We start from the raw sequence: 18051 nt of genomic DNA, 5'->3' as shown, positions 1-18051 counted from the left end.
AGTTCCTGGTGCCGGAGCAAGGTCAGGTCTCTGGCTTTGGAAGCGCACGGTGGTTATGGAAGATGTCAGCCGTGGTGTCAGGGTGGGCCGTGCTGCACTGCTTTCGCAGCTTCTTGGAAGTCCTCGAGTCTTTCAAAACAACAAGTTTTGGGAAGGGGACGCAAGAGCAGTCACCCGCCAAAAGACGCGGTCCCTGCAGCAGAGCACGCAGAAGGCCCAAGATCCCATCGCCGTGAACCGTACCCGCCTCTCTCCACCCCCGGTTCCGGGACACTTGCCACGTGGAACTGGCATCCGTGTGTTTCTATGACAATGTTGCATTTCAGTTCAGAAGGCTCTCCCAGCATACGCCAGGGTCTGAAACTTCCAGACACGTTCTGGTGCGTGCCACAGGCGCGGCCAGAGGTCAGAGGTCACAGACCTTACTGAAGGACCGAGATGGCAAGACTAGAAATTCAACTTAGGATCCCAGACTTACTAGCCCTATTTGGGGAGCGAGCTACTCCTTAACTGTCCTTTTCTCCTTCTTCTTCTTCTTCCTCCTCCTCCTTCTCCTCCTCCTCTTCTTCTTTTTTGTAGTCTTGAGCGAAACAGACACTATTCTATTTCAGAGTATTTCCTTGGATTGTCTTCCTCTCCTTTCCTCTTTCAGACTTTTTCTCTGTTCTCCTTTCACTCAAAACACATGGCTGAGCCTCTTTCCTGCGGGGAGCCTGGGTGGGGCGACAACCTCACGCAGCTCCCAACAGCACCCAGCCCCCACCTCTGCTCGGGCGTCAAACCAGACTGAGTCAGCCTCACTCGAACCTATCGCCTGCCTGTTTCCATGCCCTTCCGGGCTCAGCAGGGACCCCATTCACAGATGCAAGAGCCGGGACACCAGGCCTGGCGAACCTCTGTCAAACCCCGCTCCCAGGCCTGCTGGGGCAGCCTGGGAGAACCAGACCCAGAGTGGGCCAGGCCGACCGCTTCGCAGCTGGGGGACACAGGCACTCAGGCCCCTGGTCACCTGCTTCCTCTGAATGCAACGTCCTCCCTGCTGGGTGTTCCCAGGCCTCACACCCACGGGGAACTTTCTCTTTCTCAAACCTCGAGAGGCTCCTCCCTTCGGCTCCCTACGCCGCCCCCGACGTCTCATTTCTCACCAGTACAGTCTCCAGCACCCAGCATTTCTTCCTCCCCAACACAGCCACCTCATCTTCCACACTTACTTTTCCTGCCCTGTCTCAGCCCTGCTTCCAGCGTGGCATCGCGACCGACCGCGCTCCCGCAGCCCGCCTGCCTTCCGTTCAGCCACATGCGCGCTCCTTCCCTCATCTGCCACCCCCACCCACACCCTGGGCTCTGTCACAGCCTCGGGCACCTGCCAGCGATCCTGCCCCTGCGCTGAAGCCACGTCCCCCTTGGGGCCTCCCCAGGCCCGGCAGATTCTGAGCACAAGACCCTGGGCCGGTGCCAGGTCGGGCTGAGCTCTCTGCCTATCGACCAGCCTGCATACACTATCAACCTGACCCCAGAACCACAATCTGACATAAAACATTCCACATTCTCTCACCTTCTTTTCTAACTCATTTCTACTTTCCTTCCTCTAACTTAGATCCGACTGATTTTTAAATTCTCCACACGAGGCCTTTGCCAGGCACATGCTAGTTGGTTCCCTGGGGTCTGTGCTGTGAACTCTGTGCGAATGGCCAGGCTGCAGTGCACCCCCTGTCGGCCACACAGAGGTGGGACCTTCCTCATCTCAGAAAGGGTAACGGTCCGTGACAACACGCTCCAGCCGGCCGCCCCAAACCGGTGACCCATCGGACGCAAGCCCAGGAAAATCCAGACACACAGACTTCACTTGAAATCTGACTATACTCCTGTGAGATCATGAGATGCGGTGTGTTGAGGCCGAATGCTTAAAAAAAAAACAAGTGGGGGGATGTTAGACAAAGGGAGGGGGAAGGGACCACTTCCCTGGCCACCCGAGGAGTCCCGGCCCCCGCGGCAGCTCTGCAGGAGGGCTGCCTGTGACTCAGTGTGTGAGCCCCGGTGTGGTGCCTGCCCAGTCACCCCTCATTCTGGGCGGGTCTGTGAGCGAGCGCTTCCAGGGAAGATTAGCATTTGGGCCTGGGCCGGTGGGGGGCCTCACTTTAATGGACAAACAGGGGACACAGCCACTCCCTCTGGCCTGACACTGAGTCTGAGTGGACACCTCAGTCTCTGGGGGAGGAAGGGGACCCGCAAAGGGACCCCAGGCTGTGAGGCTTCTGCATCTGCTGAGGCCAGGAGCAAGGTGAGAGGGTTCCCTTCCCCGCTTCCCACCGAATCTGAGGGTGCGTGGCTCAGCCCCCGTTCTGACCAGGCTCTGATGGGACCATGCGTCTGTCCCCGTGAACTCTGGACACAGGGTCTCCCCCTTCCTCTCCCCCAGTCACAGCATCTCCACGGCCCCGCCCCCGGAGCTGTCGCGGTGGGCCGCATCTCTGCCGCCCCCGACCTGTGCCAAACGCCACCCTGCACCATCTCACACCACTCCTCGGTGCTTCAGAGCCCCTGTCTGTCTGTCTGTCTGTCTTCTCTGGTTCCTCAGCCTAGATCTGAGCCTCCTGAAGGACAAAGGCCCCCCGCGTCCAAGGCAGCCCGTTCGTCCTGGGAGCTCCCTGCACAGTGGGGGCATCAGCGACCCCTCAGCTGCCGCTGCTGGTCCAAGGTCAACCCTTCGGAACACCCACAGCCAACCTGCTCCCCGTCGTCCATGCCTGAGAACTTGAACCCTGGCCCTCGAGGACCCTGGGGGATTCATTCCTTCAAAGAGCCGGCTGCCTTAGAGAAGATCAGCCACAAGGCCTGAGACGGAGCCACCAAAATGCCAGTTCTTACGGATCCAAAAGCAGACTTCCCCTAAGACACACACGCAGGAGTGTCTGAACGAGAGGAAAGGGGGTAGCGCACCTGTCACCGGTCCTTGGGCCTTTTCCCCTGTGTCCACTGTACTGGAGAGTCCTCCCACGCATGAGGTGTGAGTCTTGCTTTGCAAACGACATCCCCTTCACACCACGGGCAGCGAACACTCTTGCCTGCGCAGTCCTCTGGGTTTCTGGGCGCGTCCACCACCCCCCCACCCCCGCCCACGAAGGGACAAAGCGCCCATGCCGGGGAGCGGGGTTCCTCACGCGGCCATCAGCTGGCAGGACAGAGAGGCACAGAGGGCGGGACGGTCCCAAAGCTGCCGGGCGACACGAAACCGTCCGTGACTGGTCCCTGGAACCACCTCCGAGTCAACACTCTGGCCGAGTGTTCCCCCCAGACCTAACCTCAGGCTTCCAAAGAGATTGGCGTTCTTCAAGTTTGTCTTGCTGAAACTATTTCTTTAAAGGCAACGTGGAAAAAAATAGTGTAGAATCTGCACATTTATAAACACGAGCATATTGAACCTTCATAAATTACCTAAACCATCTATCTAGCCCTCTGACCCAGCAGTTTGGTGTATCAGTGGAGATTTCTTTACTGGATTCTATCTGCCCTAGGCTTTTTTTTCTTTTTTAGTTCTTTAATGTAAAAAACAAATATATATGGGCCAGGGGTGGAGAGTGGGGGTGCAGTGGCAGGACCCGAGGACAAAGAGAGCGCGCACTCCGGCCTGGCGGCCCGGCAGGCAGGGCTGAGCGCTGGGTGGCGCCAGGCGGCGCGGAGGCCTCACTGGTCGCCCTGCTGGAGGAGCAGCAGGTGGATCTCCTGGAAGGAGGGCCGGTGCCTGGTGTCCCTCCTCCAGCAGCTCAGCATCAGCTTGTACACGGGGTCCGGGCAGATGGCGGGCTGGGGCAGGTACACCTTTGGAAACGGGAAGAAACACAAAGAGAGAACGCTGAGGACAGAGGGAGAAGGAAGAGTTGCCGCATCCCCATTTCATCTGCTGGCGTCCCACAGTCTGGAACGGAGGTCTGTGTGGTGTCCCTTCTCCCCTGTGACAGAGTCACAGAAGTCTGAACCCCTCAGCCCGTCCCCGGACCTGGGTTGGTCCGCTGCTCTGCAGCATGGTCCCAGTCACCGAGCAAAAGGACATCACGGCTGGAAACAAAAGGGTCAGTGCCCTATCTCTTTAGACCATGAGTCTTCGGGAAACGCTTCACACTTTGTCAGGAGAAATTGAAAACACCCACGCTGAGTACGTGTCTCCATCAGGGAAGTGATCGCCCTGGACGCCAGGCCCTCACGATGGAATTCAGAGCATTCGGGCTCTGCCTCGGCTACGACCCCACGCAGGAAATGCCTGCCGGAGTTCAGGTCACTGAAGGCGTCTTCCGCATCACATCTGCTACCGTCCATGAGCCGGTGACGTCAGCCAGGCCGCTGGAGGACAACTTAGGTCCCACGCGTGTGGCCTGTGACCGCAGCACCTGTTGTGCAGGTAGCCGTGGGGAGAAATCGCTGCCCCACACTCGGAGGCCAGCCTTTCACAATGTGATCACCAAAACTCTAATAATAAAAGTTAAAGCCATCAACTATAAATTATAAACGTACCTCCAATATTTATACAGTAATATCTAATAAAATGTAATACTATGACATGATAAACTATACTTATAATAAATTATGTTCCATAAGTTCATGGGTTAAATTTAATAAGTTTTTACTGAAGCTGTAACTTACAGTTAGCAGCGAGCCACTCCCTGGGCTCACGGTGGTGGCGTGTGGCTTTGGCCACGACTTTGGCCAAATATTGGGCTTCACTACTCAGCCATCTGGTGGTCGCTCAGAATGTATTTGGTTCACCACCAGTATTTAATGAAGGTGAAGATGGCGCACCCTTTTTACACTAAATATTTTTAAACGGGTGAAAAAGATTAAACCCCAGAGAATCTGCATCGCGAGTGACAAAGGACACCACGCAGGTGGCCCGCCTCCCAGCCCAGGCCTGTCCTGCCTCGCCAGGGCCTGCCTTGCTCCCTCCTTGCAGAGCGCCCAGGCCCACGCCGTGCACCCAACGGCCCTCACCTGCCGGCCCTGGTCTCGGAAGAACTCCCCGGTGTTCTCGATGACCTGCTCGTCCGACAGCTGGGAGTAGGGCTGCTCCTGGCAAAAGGTGAATGTCTCCCACAGGGTCACCCCGAAGGCCCACACGTCGCTCGCCGTGGTGAACTTGCCCTGTTTCGATGAGGACCAGACGGGAAAGCGGAACAGGTTGGATTTTCACGGCCGGGTGTCATCCCCGCCCCCACTGAGGGCGAGATCACCGGGTGACCCATCACGACCTGCGTGGAGGGGCTGAGAGGACGGTGGGAAGCTAACACCTCCTCCAGTCTGTGCTCCGGGCTGCCTGGGGCACAGTCGTCAGCCACCGGACCCCTGATCAGCTACACAGGGTCGGGAGAAATGGCTCCAGCAGAGACACGCGTGGAAAATGCCTCTTTCCCACCCGTGGTCCAGAAGACCAAGAGGTGAATAAAAATCTTACAGCGAAGAACAATGAACTTAAAATAAAAAGTAAATGGTAATAGTCATCCAAATAAAATACAGAGATGAGCGTAAATGATGAATCGGGAGCATGGTTAGAAAGTTAGCACAGAAGGGTAACATTTCTTTTAAGTAATTTTTAAACATACCTTAAACTAATTAAGACCCCTCAGTAGGTGGAAAGGAGAGAAAGAAAAAAAAACTACACTCACTCTCTAATCGCAATGGGTGTATTTTTAACCCTTTCATGCACATTTTCTACCATGAGCGTATTACATTTGCAGGCAGAAATGGGTGAGTGTTAAAAATGATAATCGGCTCTCAAAGAGGACGACCCCAAGTCAACGCCGACCCCGGAAGCCTGCGGTTCACCTTGGCTGTGCAGGCCGCCCCGGACTCACCGCCGCGGACTCGCAGCCCCAGACCCGCCGTGTGCCCCGGGCCCAGCCCACGCAGCTCACCAGCAAGATGCTCTCCCAGGACATCCAGCGGATGGGCAGCACCGCACGGCCCTGGATGCGGTAATAGTCCCCGCTGTACAGGTTGCGGCTCATCCCGAAGTCGGCGATCTTGATGGTGTAGTTCTTGCCCACCAGGCAGTTCCGTGTGGCCAGGTCTCGGTGGACAAAGTTAAGGGAGGAAAGGTACTTCATGCCCGACGCGATTTGAGTCGCCATAAACTTCAGGTTGGCGTAACTGAGGAAACACGAAGGGGGGAAAGTCGCCGACGGGCGGAGGAAGCCCTGACCAGGGCCTGTCCCCCAGTGCGTTCCAGGGCCGAGGCCGCCACCTCCCTCTCCGCTGGGAGACTCTGCTTCCCCTAGGCAGCCCGCCTTGTGGAGCTCGGCCGAGATGTGGGGCTCATGGCTCCCGCCTGCTGTGAACCCAGGGTGTCGGGGACACCAGCTCCTCACCTGACCGTGGGCACCTCGCCGGGGGCGGAGCCGGGGGGCTCGTGGCGGGAGAGGAACTGGTTGAGGTCCCCGTTCTCCATGTACTCGGTGATCATGCACAGGGGGTCGTCGGCGATGCACACGGCCAGCAGGCGGATGATGTTGGCGTCCTTGAGCCGCGACATGATCTTGATCTCCTTAAGAAAGTCATTCCTTTGGAGGGCACACACACGGACAAGCCCAGAGCGGCCAGAGTCAGGGCCCAGAGAGGGCAGCGGGTGCAGCCAGGCTTTGCCCACCCCTGCCCGCAGCCTGGCTCCCTCAGGCAACCTCGGAGAGGACGGAGCACTGCCCCCGCCAACCCTCGGGGCTGTCTGACCCCACACGCCCACCCTGTGAGCTCTCTGAAAACAAGGCCTGTGATGGGGGCACATTTGCATCCTGGGCCCAAAGCCACACCCGCCACGCGGAAAGGGGTTCATGTCAGCTGGACAAGGGGTGCGCCGCCCAGCACAGCTCTGGGAAGGGACTCGCTCTTCACTGCAAAGGAGCCCCCAGCGCCCTGGCGGGTTTACCCCGTAAAAAGCCCCTGGGCCGCTCCATCGATAAAGCAAAGAAGCTTTTTATAAAGTGAATCGTCGCCCTCAGGCTCGTCCGCTAACCCTGCACTTTCTCTCGTTTTTCTGAACAAGGAAGCGCCAGCCGTCAGTCAGTCCCAACGTGCCAGGTTCACAGTGGCAATCTGAGGACTCTTCAAAGTGAGTGCCCACTCGGCCAGGACGAACCACTGTGTGGGTGTTTGGCGACAGCCACCGCGAGTCACACAGTGGCCACACAACTCCCCGTAGCAACCCTCCGGGTCTCGAGACCACTAGCCCAGGTTCCCCGGATGACAGGGGCAGGTCCGCGGAGTGTCTGGCGGTTCTCTAGGACCCTGGGAGTCGAGCTCTGCCAGTGGAACCCCCAAACCGTATGGTGCACATCAACCGCAAACGGGGGTGTCCACGGCTGGAGAGGGGCCAGAGCCCCGGCCATCCACCAAGGCTCGTCGGGCGTGGATGCAGGAGCAGGGACGCCGTCCCCACCAAATCGAACAGCAGACAGAAGGGTGTCCTGTCTGGGGGGCGTTGCAGCGTCTCTGGTCAAGTGCCGAGATTAATATTAGGGAGAAACTCTCTGTCTCCCTACGGGACCCTCAGGTGTTACCTGCCATTCGGGCTAGCCCCCTCAAGCCTGGAGTTCTGGGGTGAAATCCCGGCCCCCTCTCCTTCCAGTCCCTGGCCTCTCCTCTTCACCCCACCCCCTGCCGTTGGAGAGACTCCGAGAAGCCCTGTCAGCAAGTTGGTCGGGACAGCAGGGCTGAGAAACCTCACTCCGAGAGTCTCAGTGGGACGAAGCGGCCAACGCAGGTGGGGAATCGAGCGTGTCCCCAGAGACGGGCCTCGTCTGGGGCTCGTCCAACAGCTTCCAGCCGCGCCTCTGGGTGAGGAAGCTCACCACCACAGGCGAGGAAAGACCCTAAGACAGCGGCGTGGCAGGACTGCGCCCCATGGAGGGGAGGGTCCCAGGCTGGGACACAGCTGACGGACCACACATCCTCTGTTTGAGTCCCTGGGCACGTCTCCCAGGGGAGCTGGCTTCTCACCTCGAGGGCTGGACAGAGAGGGAAGGAGCAGGGAAGAGAGAAAAGGACGAGAGAGTGAAGAGGGAGGAGAGAGGAGAGCGCAGAAGTGGAGCAGGAGCCCGTGTGCGACCGGCAGGCGGGGACACTCGGGCCAGGCAGACGGACAGTCAGGGGTGAGCAGGTCACGCGTCCGGTGGGGAATGTGCGTCTGTGTCTGGTGGGGATGGAAGTGGAGGGTCTGGGGGACCCAGGTGAGGACGCCAGTCTCGCAGGAGGGGAAGCGTAACCATGGAAACGTGAGACAGCTCACAGGCCTGCCCCTCGCCAACAGAAAGGGAAAGGCCAGACGCCAGAGCACAGACCTGGCGTTCTTGTTGGCGTCAGCCCGGAGCATCTTCACGGCCACCAGCACTGGCGGGCCAGCGCTGGCACCAGGGGCGAAGCCTTCGTCTCCCAGCTTCTCCGTGGCCTCCACTTCGCAGAGGTGGACCTGGACAAGAGGCAGGACTCAGCATCCCCGCCACCGTGCCTCCAAAGGGGTCACAGCGCTCTCCAGGGGCCCCCGGGTGGGCACCCGACCTTACACTCAGCCAGACCTGCAGGGGCCCCTCGAGAGTCCGTGGGACGTGCCTGCGACTCAGATAACTGGCGGAAACGCTGTGGTGGGTGACGGAACACTGAACGTGTGAACAGACACGTGTGTGACACAGCTCGGCTCACGAGTACATGGGGCTCAGTATAAATGCCGGGAGCTTTCTGAATCGTGCGATTTCCTCTCTAAGACAACCCCTGAGCATGGGGTCAGCACGGCCAGCCTGCATCTCTAGCCCAGGGACAATCGGGGACACACGCCGTACCTCCTGCCACACCAAACCTACGCACATCCCCCGACCATCGGGGACGTGGTCCGGATGACCAAACATCACAGCTGGAGAGCAGAGAGGGAGCGGGGGGGGGGGGGGNAGAGCAGAGAGGGAGCGGGGGGCTTTCAACGCACCTCCAGTCCCTGCGGGGATGGGCTCTCCGGGGCTCGGGGCCGAGGGAGGGGCAGGCACACCAGGCACAACCTGACTCCGAGGCGGCTCCGCGGAGGGCGCCTCCCAGTCTCAGCCAGAGATTCGGTCCCGAGAGGCTGCCTCTGGGACCCAACGCCGGGGCAAGCTTAGTTTTGATCATTTCACACAAAACTCTCATTAAAGAGGAAAGAACCAAAGTGGCCGTCAGCAGCGGGTGTCCCTGGGGAGTTTGTGAAGGACGATCCCATCTCATGGGGCCCCGCCCTCTGGGACCCCTTATACAACATTTGAAAATACTCAGTGTTTTTCAGGATATCTGGTAAGTCCTGTAACGGGCCTGCTGTGAAAACGCCTACCTAGCAGTCAGGAGACCTGGGAAACCGCCGGAATTCGGCAAAGATGAGGTGGACCCAGCGCCGTGTTCTCATGGGGAACGTGGCCGGGGGTGGGGGGCACGTCCACGTTGGAAGGGACACTGGTTCGGCCCCGGCCTCGGAGCAGCCAAGGCCCGGAGTCGGAGCCCACTCACCTCCCCAAACTGGCCCTCCCCCAGCTTCTCCTTGAAGGTCAGCAGCTTCCTGGGGAACTCGGCCACCGCCACGTCCTTCCCGGAGAGCAGGTCCATGGTGAGTGCCGGCACAGAGTAGGTGTTGCCCCCTGTCACTCCCTGGAGGTTCACGATGTCGGCCTCCGCGTAGTGGGGCACCCCGTCCGGCCCGCTGGGCTGGACCGGCTTCACCAGGCCGCTGCAGCCTGGAAGACAAGGTTGGGGTCAGTCCAGGCGGCTGGGGGGTCTCTACATGGAGGGCACCCTGAGGGACCGGAAGGGGGCCAGGCATGTGTCCCTGGGGCCCCCACACATGGTTCACCCGTGGGGCTTCTCAGAGGCTCCCCTCGTGGCCTTCAATGGACAGGCCATGAGTCTGGCCCTCATTCTCTCTCAGGCCACAGGGGCACTGTCCCTGGGTGACCCTGTGGGGAAGCCAAGCAGGAAGGTCCAGGCTCCGAAAGGCAGGACTATTAAAGGCTAATGATGTCACAGCAGGTTTCTTTCACTGTGAGACACTATCGCTGACTTAATGATCCAGTTTAGGTCTTTAAAATTTTTCTGACTGGCCCTGGCTGGTATGGCTCAGTGGATTGAGCACACCGGCCTGAGAACCAAAGGGTCACTGGTTCAATTCCCAGTCAGGGCACATGCCTGAGTTGTGGGCCAGGTCCCTAGTAGGAGGAACATGAGAGGCAGCCACACATGGATGTTTCCCTCTCTCCTTCCCTTCCCCTCTCTCTAAAAATAAAATCTTTAAAATTTTTTCTGATTAAATTTATATGATCTAGTTGGAGACACTCCCTAACTTAAGGGGAAAAGAGGATGGAAAATATAAGGGGGATGTTTTAGATTTCAGAAAATAGGGCAAGTCCGCCAGCCTAGAAAACCATGGCGTTTACTGCCTTGTTCCCGCCGTCTGTGGGACCTGAGACCAGCGTTCCCCTTCCTCTCTTTCCTCGAAGGACCAAGGACCGACCCCCCCCCCAAGAGCCACCACTGCCCCAGGTGGTCTGTCTCCTCAACACTGCGTCCCCGTGGGTGCCCCTGTGGCCGACCTCACGGAGAGCCGAGCCTGAGCAACGCCCCCAGCATCTCTCCTGATGTCAGCCACAGATCCACACCGGTTTTTCAAGAAACACGGGGAAGGCAGCCGACCAGCCCTGTTTCACCCAGCAAAGCCGAGAAACAGTCACTCTCGTAATAAAATCTGGTGTGATTCCCATTCGCTTCCGCCAAAGAGAAGGCAGCTCCGGGCGGGTCACAGAGATCCCAGGAGAGGGCAGGCTGGGGCCCAAGGGGTTTTTCCTCCAGGGGAACCTCCAGCTCTGTGTGTCCCCGAGCTGGGCAAGGCCCTGGTGGGGGCACTTCCCCCTGTGTGAAAGGGGGCGGTTGCACTGCTGGAGGCCCCTTGGGGGGGGCCCTTGCTTCCCCGCCGGAGGTGGGGCTCCCTGACAACTTCTGCTCCCTGCCCACTTCTGCTCAGAGATGGAAAAGGAGGGGGGCTTGTCCCCACTACCCCAGGACCCCTGGGCCCCGCCCACGCCGGGCCGCACCTGGCTCCTCCTCCCCCGGCGTGAACTCCGGGAGTTTGCGGATGAGCCGGGAGGGCTCCTGGTAGTCGGGGCGCAGGGGGAAGATGCGGTCGTAGGTGGAGCTGGACCCTTGCTCCTCGCTGGGCGACGAGGACCGGTTGTTGTTGAACATGCTGGACTCGCTGGGCAAGGACAGGCTGACGGTCATCTCGTCATCCAGCATCCGCCGGGACGCCTGCGGGGGAGGGGAAGCGAAGCGAAGCGGGGGCTGGCTGCCTGAAGGGGACCCTGCGTCCCCTCGGCGTCTGGCTCCCCATCTCCAGACGCATGGCAAGCGCGCGCCCGCCCGCTGCGGGGAGGGGAGCCCGGTGACCCAGGATGGCCCCTCACTCCTTCAGGGCAGGTGCTACCGACTTCTGTGCTGCCGGCCTCCCTGAAGCTCCCGTCGTTCTCCCGACGCTGTAAGAACCTACCTGCGAGATCGCGGAGCCCAGCCGCAGACTGGTGGGCGTTGCGTCCGAGAGTGGACGCGGCTGCGGGCCCTGCACCGCACAGATGGGCCGTAAACTGAGTTCAGATGCCCGTTAACTCACCGAAAGCGCTGTAACTCGGCAAATCGCCGGTTCCCCTTGTCACCCGGGACCCCACGTTTTTAGGAACCAAAACTAAAATGGCTACAGAGAGGCAAAGGGATCCCGAGGAGGGTTACACCTGACACGGGAATAGAACAGCCAATCGTCATCCTACCTAAGGTGACCTGTCTGCTCCTTCCAAAATATGCCAGGACCTGGATATGTGCGGCCCTTTGGTTCGACGCCGCACGCGGCGGGGATCCATGAGGAACTCGGACGCCTGCTTCGTCCCCCAGACTGGCAGGCCTGTCCACTTGCAGAGAAGTCCCCAGTACCCAGCTGGAGCCCGAACACTGCGGGCTCCATACGTGGGGGGGCAGTCTCTCAGAGAAACCACGCCGCGTGCACCATCAGAGTGGCCTGCGAGCAATGCAGCGGCCTCAGCGATAATGAGCAACGTTTCCCAGAGTGGAGGTGTGAATTGAAACGGCCCCCCAAGAATTCCCTCTCAGAGAGACGCGTCCTGCGTCGTTCCAGGGCCTCTTGCGTCATCTTGCTCAGGATGCACGGAGCAGAAGGGGGTCTTTGAAGGACAAAGTCTGGCCGTTGGGGGCAGAGTTTTTCTCCCCTTCTCCCCTTTGTCCCTGGAGAGTCTCCAAGCCACACTCCCCTCCCAGCCCGGGAAGGCAGCCCGGTCCTTTTGGAAGAAAATCCAAGGAGTGTGGCCAGCGGTGGGTCAGGGAGAAGCAGGTGTGGAGGGGAGGGCACAGAACCCCGCCCCAAACCCCCGTCCTGCAGGCCACTGGGTGAGGGCTCCCTGCAGCCTCGAGCTGTCTGGGGACCCCCATCTGCCCACACTGGTTGGGCCACCGCCCAGGCTCCCCTGGCCCTGGACCTCCGAGGCCCGGTGCCCAGCGTTTCCCCAAGGGGTGCGCTCCCTGTGGGCATTTCCCTCCAGCCTCCCAGTGTTCGTGGATCAGAAGCTTTCGTGCGAGGAAGGCGGTTTTGACCGATGATGGAAGCCCGTGTGGGAAGCAAGGAGACCCTCTGTTCTGGGAAATACCGCTGCCTTAAAAAACCTTAAAATGAACTGAATCGCCCCAGAATCGCAGGCTGTGCTCCAGGGCCCTTTGTCTCCCGGTCCCCACTCAAGCCCCGTGCTACTGTCCTGCGTCTGGAGTCCTCAGGAGACCAGTCCATCCTCAGTGGCCCTGTTCCTTCTCTGGTCCCCTGCACGTGGGCCTGGTCCCCGAAAGCCCCTTCCCCACATGACATCGGTCAGGCCCTACCCGCCCCCTGTTCCCTCCCTCACAGCCCAGGACTCCCCTGACCACTCAGACTCCACGTCCACGTGAGCTCAGAGACCAGGGAGCCGGCCACGGCCAAGCACAGAAACATTAACCCCCAGAAGCCCCCAGGAGTGCGGGACACTTAGCCATAGTGTCCAGGAGATCATTACCTGGCCCAAGGAACTGAGAAAGTCACAGATGTCCCACCTTGGGTGAAACATGTATATTTTGAAAGAAAAGAAGTGAACATATTTCAAGACTGACAACTGAGCCCTGGCTGGTGTGGCTCAGTGGACTGAGCACCAGCCTGCAAACCAAAGGGTTGCTGGTTTGATTCCCAGTCAGGGCACATGCCTGGGTTGTGGGCCAGGTCCCCAGGAGGGGGCGTGTGAGAGGCAGCGACACAAGGATGTTTCTCTCCCTCTCTCTCTCCCTCTTTCTAAAAATAAATAAATAAGATCTTAAAAAAAAAAAAAAGACTGACAACTGGGAGGAGCCCAGAAGTCAGGGCATGAGTCGTAGGACATGGAACCTGTCAGGTGAACTCGCCAGAAAGATGCCCAACGGCAGCTGCGCCCAGCTCCCCACCCTCGCCGAGGTTCCACAAACACAACACACCCAGAAGTTTCTGTGGACGTTAGGTGGTAGACAAATGGAATAAAAACTACTCAGATAATTTGAGAAACCCTCTGAGGAGCGACGTGGAGGGGTGGACAACCGTAACTTTCAGTGCAGACTGAAATAGGAACACAGTTGTGAGGGACTTGGCTGGGACGTTCTCTAAACCCACACACTCTGAGAAAGCAAACAAACAGCAAAGAAGCGAAGGAACAGTATTGTTGGAGTTTGTCGGTGTGGGCTGTCCCTCAGAATCACTTGTTAATTTTTTTATGTAAAGGACACACGTCTGCTCTGTCCCAGTGGCTGGGTTGGCTGGAGCATTGTCTCATACAGCGAAAGGTTGTGGGTTCGACTCCCGGTCAAGTCATGAGCTCAGGTTGTGGGTTCGATTCCTTGGTCCGGGTGCATACGGGAGGCAACCGATTGATGTTTCTCTCCCACATCATGTTCCTCTCCCTCTCTCTCTCCCTCTCAAATCAATACTATCCTTAGGTGAGGATAAAAAATGCACCTGCCGCACCCTGCCCCCAACTCAGGGGATCAGAGTCTCCGAGGGCAACGCCCGGGCCGAGACCTCACACACTGGGAGGGGAACCTCTGGGGAGATTCCGTGGTCTTCGCTCTGAAAACGAGACCATGGACGTGCTCGCGCCTCTCTGGCTGCCACAGCTACGCGCCCCTCGGTCCCCACGCTTCCCGGCAGCCCGGGTGAGCGCCGCCATTCCCAGGCCGCCCTCCCCGTCTGGGCGGCCGCGGCCCGGCACAGCCTCACCTTCTCCAGCATCTTCTGCCAGAACTGCCTCCAGAGGATGATGACGATGATGGCCAGGAGGATGAAGATGATGGCCACCAGGCAGCCGATGAGGATTCGGGTGCTGCTGTCATCGGCCTTCAGCATGGGGTCTGTGACCAGGGACACGGAGACAGGGCAGATGAGCCTCTGGTGGAGCCAGGGGGAGCCTGGGGACCGGACCAGGGGCAGGCGGCAGAACCTGGCCCTTCAGGACACTCTCTCCAGCGGCCACGCTACCCGCCCTGGGTTCGGCACCCACAGCAACGCCCCGCCGCCACGGGCCCAGCAGCTCCTCCTGCGGCTCCTCCTCCTCCTGTGTCAGATCCACCAATGGGCGGGTTTTCCATTCTTCCCAACACTGTGTTTCTCTGTCACCGAGGCCTGCGACTACAGGCCACTAATCACACCGCGTGAGCACCGCTGCGTCTCTGAGACGGGACAAGGTGGCTGAGCGGCCTCTCTGGAGACGCGGGGTCTCGGATTCCCAGAGGGCTGCTCCTGCGGCCAGGGGGTGTCAGGACCCACAGATACACAATCGTCCGCCACCAGAGAGCCTGGCATTTCGCTTCCCGGAGCCCCACCCGTGCAGGGACCCCCTCAACCCATGAGGCCCAGGCGGACTGTCCCGTTCCCTGCCTCGGCTCCCCGCTCCCCAAACTCACATGGAGCAATGGGAACAACCGGGGTCCCTTCGGCTGGGTTGCGAAGTCAGTGACCCAGCCACACAGAGAGTGTGTGGGCGCCCTTCACTTTGGGGGTGAGCCGTCTGCGTTCCCAGGGCCCCTCCTCATCCCCCAGTACCGGGCCTCCTGCACAGACTCCTGCACAGCCCCGCCCCTCTCCAGAAGCTCCTCCCACCTGCTTCTCCAAGGAGGACGCCCACCTACCGTAGGTGGGCGGGGCTGAGGGTGCGGTGGGCGGGGCTCCGGAGCTGTTGTACATGGCGGCATCTGTGAGAGACACGGGACGTCAGGGCTGCAGGCGGGACCTGGAGGCCTCAGGTTATGGGAGGCAGGTCGTGACCCCGCGCACGGTGAACTCAATTCCATGGGCTGTCACCTGCCTTTCTTAAAAACGACCTCATGTACCTTACTGAACAAAAGTATCACCATTCTCCTAGGCAGTAAGGGCAACTTCTGTAAAATTCTGTTTAAATTACTGTATACTAGATGCCACGGCCCAGGGAAGTTTAAGGAACGGCGATGGGGAGGTTTGGGGTCACACGTTACCATAACGGTTGCAGAAGAGGTAGGACCCAAAGTCGGCAAAACGGACAGAGCGCTCAGCCGGGGAGTGGGCCTGGGGCGGGGGCGCCAGACACTCTCGGACTAATCGAGCAAACTTTTCCCTAATGAAACAATTGATTGTTTTCCCCAACCCTGAAACAGAATTTTTTTGAAAAGCACCTAGCCCAGAGTAGGAAAAACCCTCCACAAAAATAAATGCGGGACAGACCGAAACAGCCGTAGCTACGCCATCCCGTGGGCACGGCCTCGCCACCGGCCGAACCGGACGCAGTGTTTCACAAAGGGCTGTTCCCGATGAAAAGAGACGTTCAGGAACCTACGTAAGGCAACTCCCCGAGAGGGCCCTGCTTGGATCCCTGTTGGGGACGGAGCGTGGACGGGCCACGAGGGACGTGAGGGTGTCACCGTATCCATGAGTGACTGGGTTAGACGTCCCCACGGCATCGCCCATGCAAAGACGAGGCTGTTTTCTCAGAGTGCCCGACCATTCTTAGGCAGGCAGGCAGGCGGGCGATGTCTTCAATTCGCCTCAAAATACGGCAGCAAAACGGAGACCGGAGCAAACGGGCGTGGCCCACACAAGACCTGCAGGCCCACTGTCCCTCCCGACTTTGTGCGTCTTTAGGGATTTTCATTTAAATGTTGCGGCCGTGGCCAGGCGGCCTTGGCCAGGCGGCCTTCTCCTCACATGGCTTCATTCACAGGACGTCCCTAACACGTCGCACTGTCCTGTCCCCATCCTTCGTCCTCCAGCTCTTTTCCACGAAGGAGCGAGACCCTCGGGCACGCCCTGTCCCCTCCGGCCCTCCCCGTGCCCCAGTCCGCCCCCTGGGCACCCGCCCGCACCGGACTGGAAGGTGACCTCGCTGAACATCATCCAGGTGTCGGCGAAGTGGTACTGGCACTTGACGGCGCTGGCCATGCGGTGCTGCAGCGGCACGGTGACAAAGCGGGCGCTGGGGTTGGCGTCGTCCAGCACGAGCGGGAAGGAGACGGCCTGCGGCTCCCACTCGCTGGCGTCCGAGCGGAAGTAGCACTGCACCTCCTTGAAGATCTTCACGCCTTTCTCGAACATGTTGTTGCAATGCACCTGGGAGGGGAGGGGACGCAGGGGCCTGTGGGCGCGGGGACTCCCCGGACAGGGAGCGGTCTCCGAGTCCCCGGGACGACCACCGCCTGGCCGGCTCTCCTGCAAGGGTCCAAGAAGAGTCTTCTTGCCCCCCCCCCCCGCCCCGTTCCTGCCACACGCCTGCCCCTCCTTGTGCCTGAGGCAGCAGAGACGTTTGTAACCGTGAAGGCTAGCGTAGGCAAGACGGCCATGGCAATCGCGTCATCGCAAACACTCGTCACACTGGCGTATGTGACGTGCCAGGGACAGAGGTCAGAGAGCAGGGTCCCCTCCTAGGAGGAGCCTGAGACCCAGTAAGAGCACTGACACCCAACGCAGACAAATGATGACAGGCAAGAACTGGGGGACAGCCCTGGCTGGTGTGGCTCAGTGGATTGAGCAACAGCCTGAGAACCGAAGAGTCGCCAGTTCGAGTCCCAGTCAGGGCACACGCCTGGGTTGCGGGCCAGGTCCCCAGTAGGGGGCGCATGAGGGGCAACCACACACTGATGTCTCTCTCCCTCTCTTTCTCCTTCCCTTCCCCTCTCTCTAAACAGAAATAATTAAAATCTTTAAAAATAAATGAACTTGGAGACAGAAGAGCAGGAATCTCCTCGTAAGACCTCGCTGCTGTGGGTGGGCAGAGGTTGGAAATGCAAAGCCCCACCCTTTCCCGGAGGTCAGCCTGCTGGGAGCCCCCTCCCTGGAAGGGACCGCCAGCACTCTCCCGGGACGGCCAACAGTTTAAAACCATATTTTACAGCCGCGCCATTAAAAGGCGAGACCAATTGCTGGCCCTGAGTTCAGTTTTCTCTCCTGATTGTGGAAGGAGGCACCCAGAATACGTTCTGTCATTCTGTCATGGGCCTGAACGTACTCTGGGTCCTGCAGACTGGGCCGAAGAGGTGCTCGGGGGCTGGAACCCTAGATTGCGAGGGGCGGTGGCCTCGGTCGACTGCCTCGGTGGCCAAGGAGGAGGTGGCCAGACCGGTGGGGTCAGGGGCCTGTCCTGCAGCCCCACCCCCCATGTGCCGCCGCGCTGGCCCGCTCACCTTCATGGTGGTGAAGTTCCTGACACGGTCGAACTCGAACACGATCTCCACGTAGCCGTGCGTGGCGCTCTCGTTCCTCCAGCCCACGTAGTCGTAGCCTGGCCACACGTGGTACTCGTGGGTCTGCGTGAAGTCGTCCAAGCCTGACACCCCGTCCGTCAGCTGGCCCAGCCCCTCGGTCATGCTGCTCGGCCAGGGCCAGAGGGAAAGGGAGAGAGGAGCCCGCGGTGAAGGGCCTGTCCAGGGAAGGGCTCTCCCTGCACCGGGCCCCGGGCTTTGGAGAAGCAGGTCACGGCGGGGGTGGGAGGGTCA

At 59.7% G+C, this 18051-nt stretch overlaps 1 protein-coding gene across 2 annotated transcripts in view; it reads right to left on the bottom strand.

Annotated features, from left to right (window-relative positions):
• Positions 1 to 569: 569 nt before the first annotated feature.
• The window catches only part of DDR2 (discoidin domain receptor tyrosine kinase 2), a 54639-nt gene continuing 37157 nt past the window's right edge, over positions 570 to 18051 (bottom strand). For both annotated transcript variants that reach the window (XM_037035193.1, XM_037035194.1), the window contains exons 7-17: positions 17740 to 17923; positions 16426 to 16669; positions 15220 to 15282; positions 14312 to 14442; positions 11079 to 11292; positions 9505 to 9728; positions 8322 to 8449; positions 6357 to 6548; positions 5904 to 6138; positions 4984 to 5133; positions 570 to 3819 (exon numbers count right to left, since the gene is read on the bottom strand). In XM_037035193.1, coding sequence (XP_036891088.1) covers positions 3685 to 3819; positions 4984 to 5133; positions 5904 to 6138; positions 6357 to 6548; positions 8322 to 8449; positions 9505 to 9728; positions 11079 to 11292; positions 14312 to 14442; positions 15220 to 15282; positions 16426 to 16669; positions 17740 to 17923 — 1900 coding nt within the window. In that variant the 3' untranslated portion in view covers positions 570 to 3684. The remainder of the gene's footprint in view (positions 3820 to 4983; positions 5134 to 5903; positions 6139 to 6356; positions 6549 to 8321; positions 8450 to 9504; positions 9729 to 11078; positions 11293 to 14311; positions 14443 to 15219; positions 15283 to 16425; positions 16670 to 17739; positions 17924 to 18051) is intronic.

The sequence above is a fragment of the Sturnira hondurensis genome, unplaced genomic scaffold (assembly GCF_014824575.4).
Source record: "Sturnira hondurensis isolate 20B ecotype Veracruz unplaced genomic scaffold, ASM1482457v3 Scaffold0022215, whole genome shotgun sequence".
NCBI lineage: Eukaryota > Metazoa > Chordata > Mammalia > Chiroptera > Phyllostomidae > Sturnira > Sturnira hondurensis.
The sequence above is the reverse complement of the archived record's forward strand: the minus strand, read 5'-3'. Positions and strand labels throughout refer to the sequence as shown.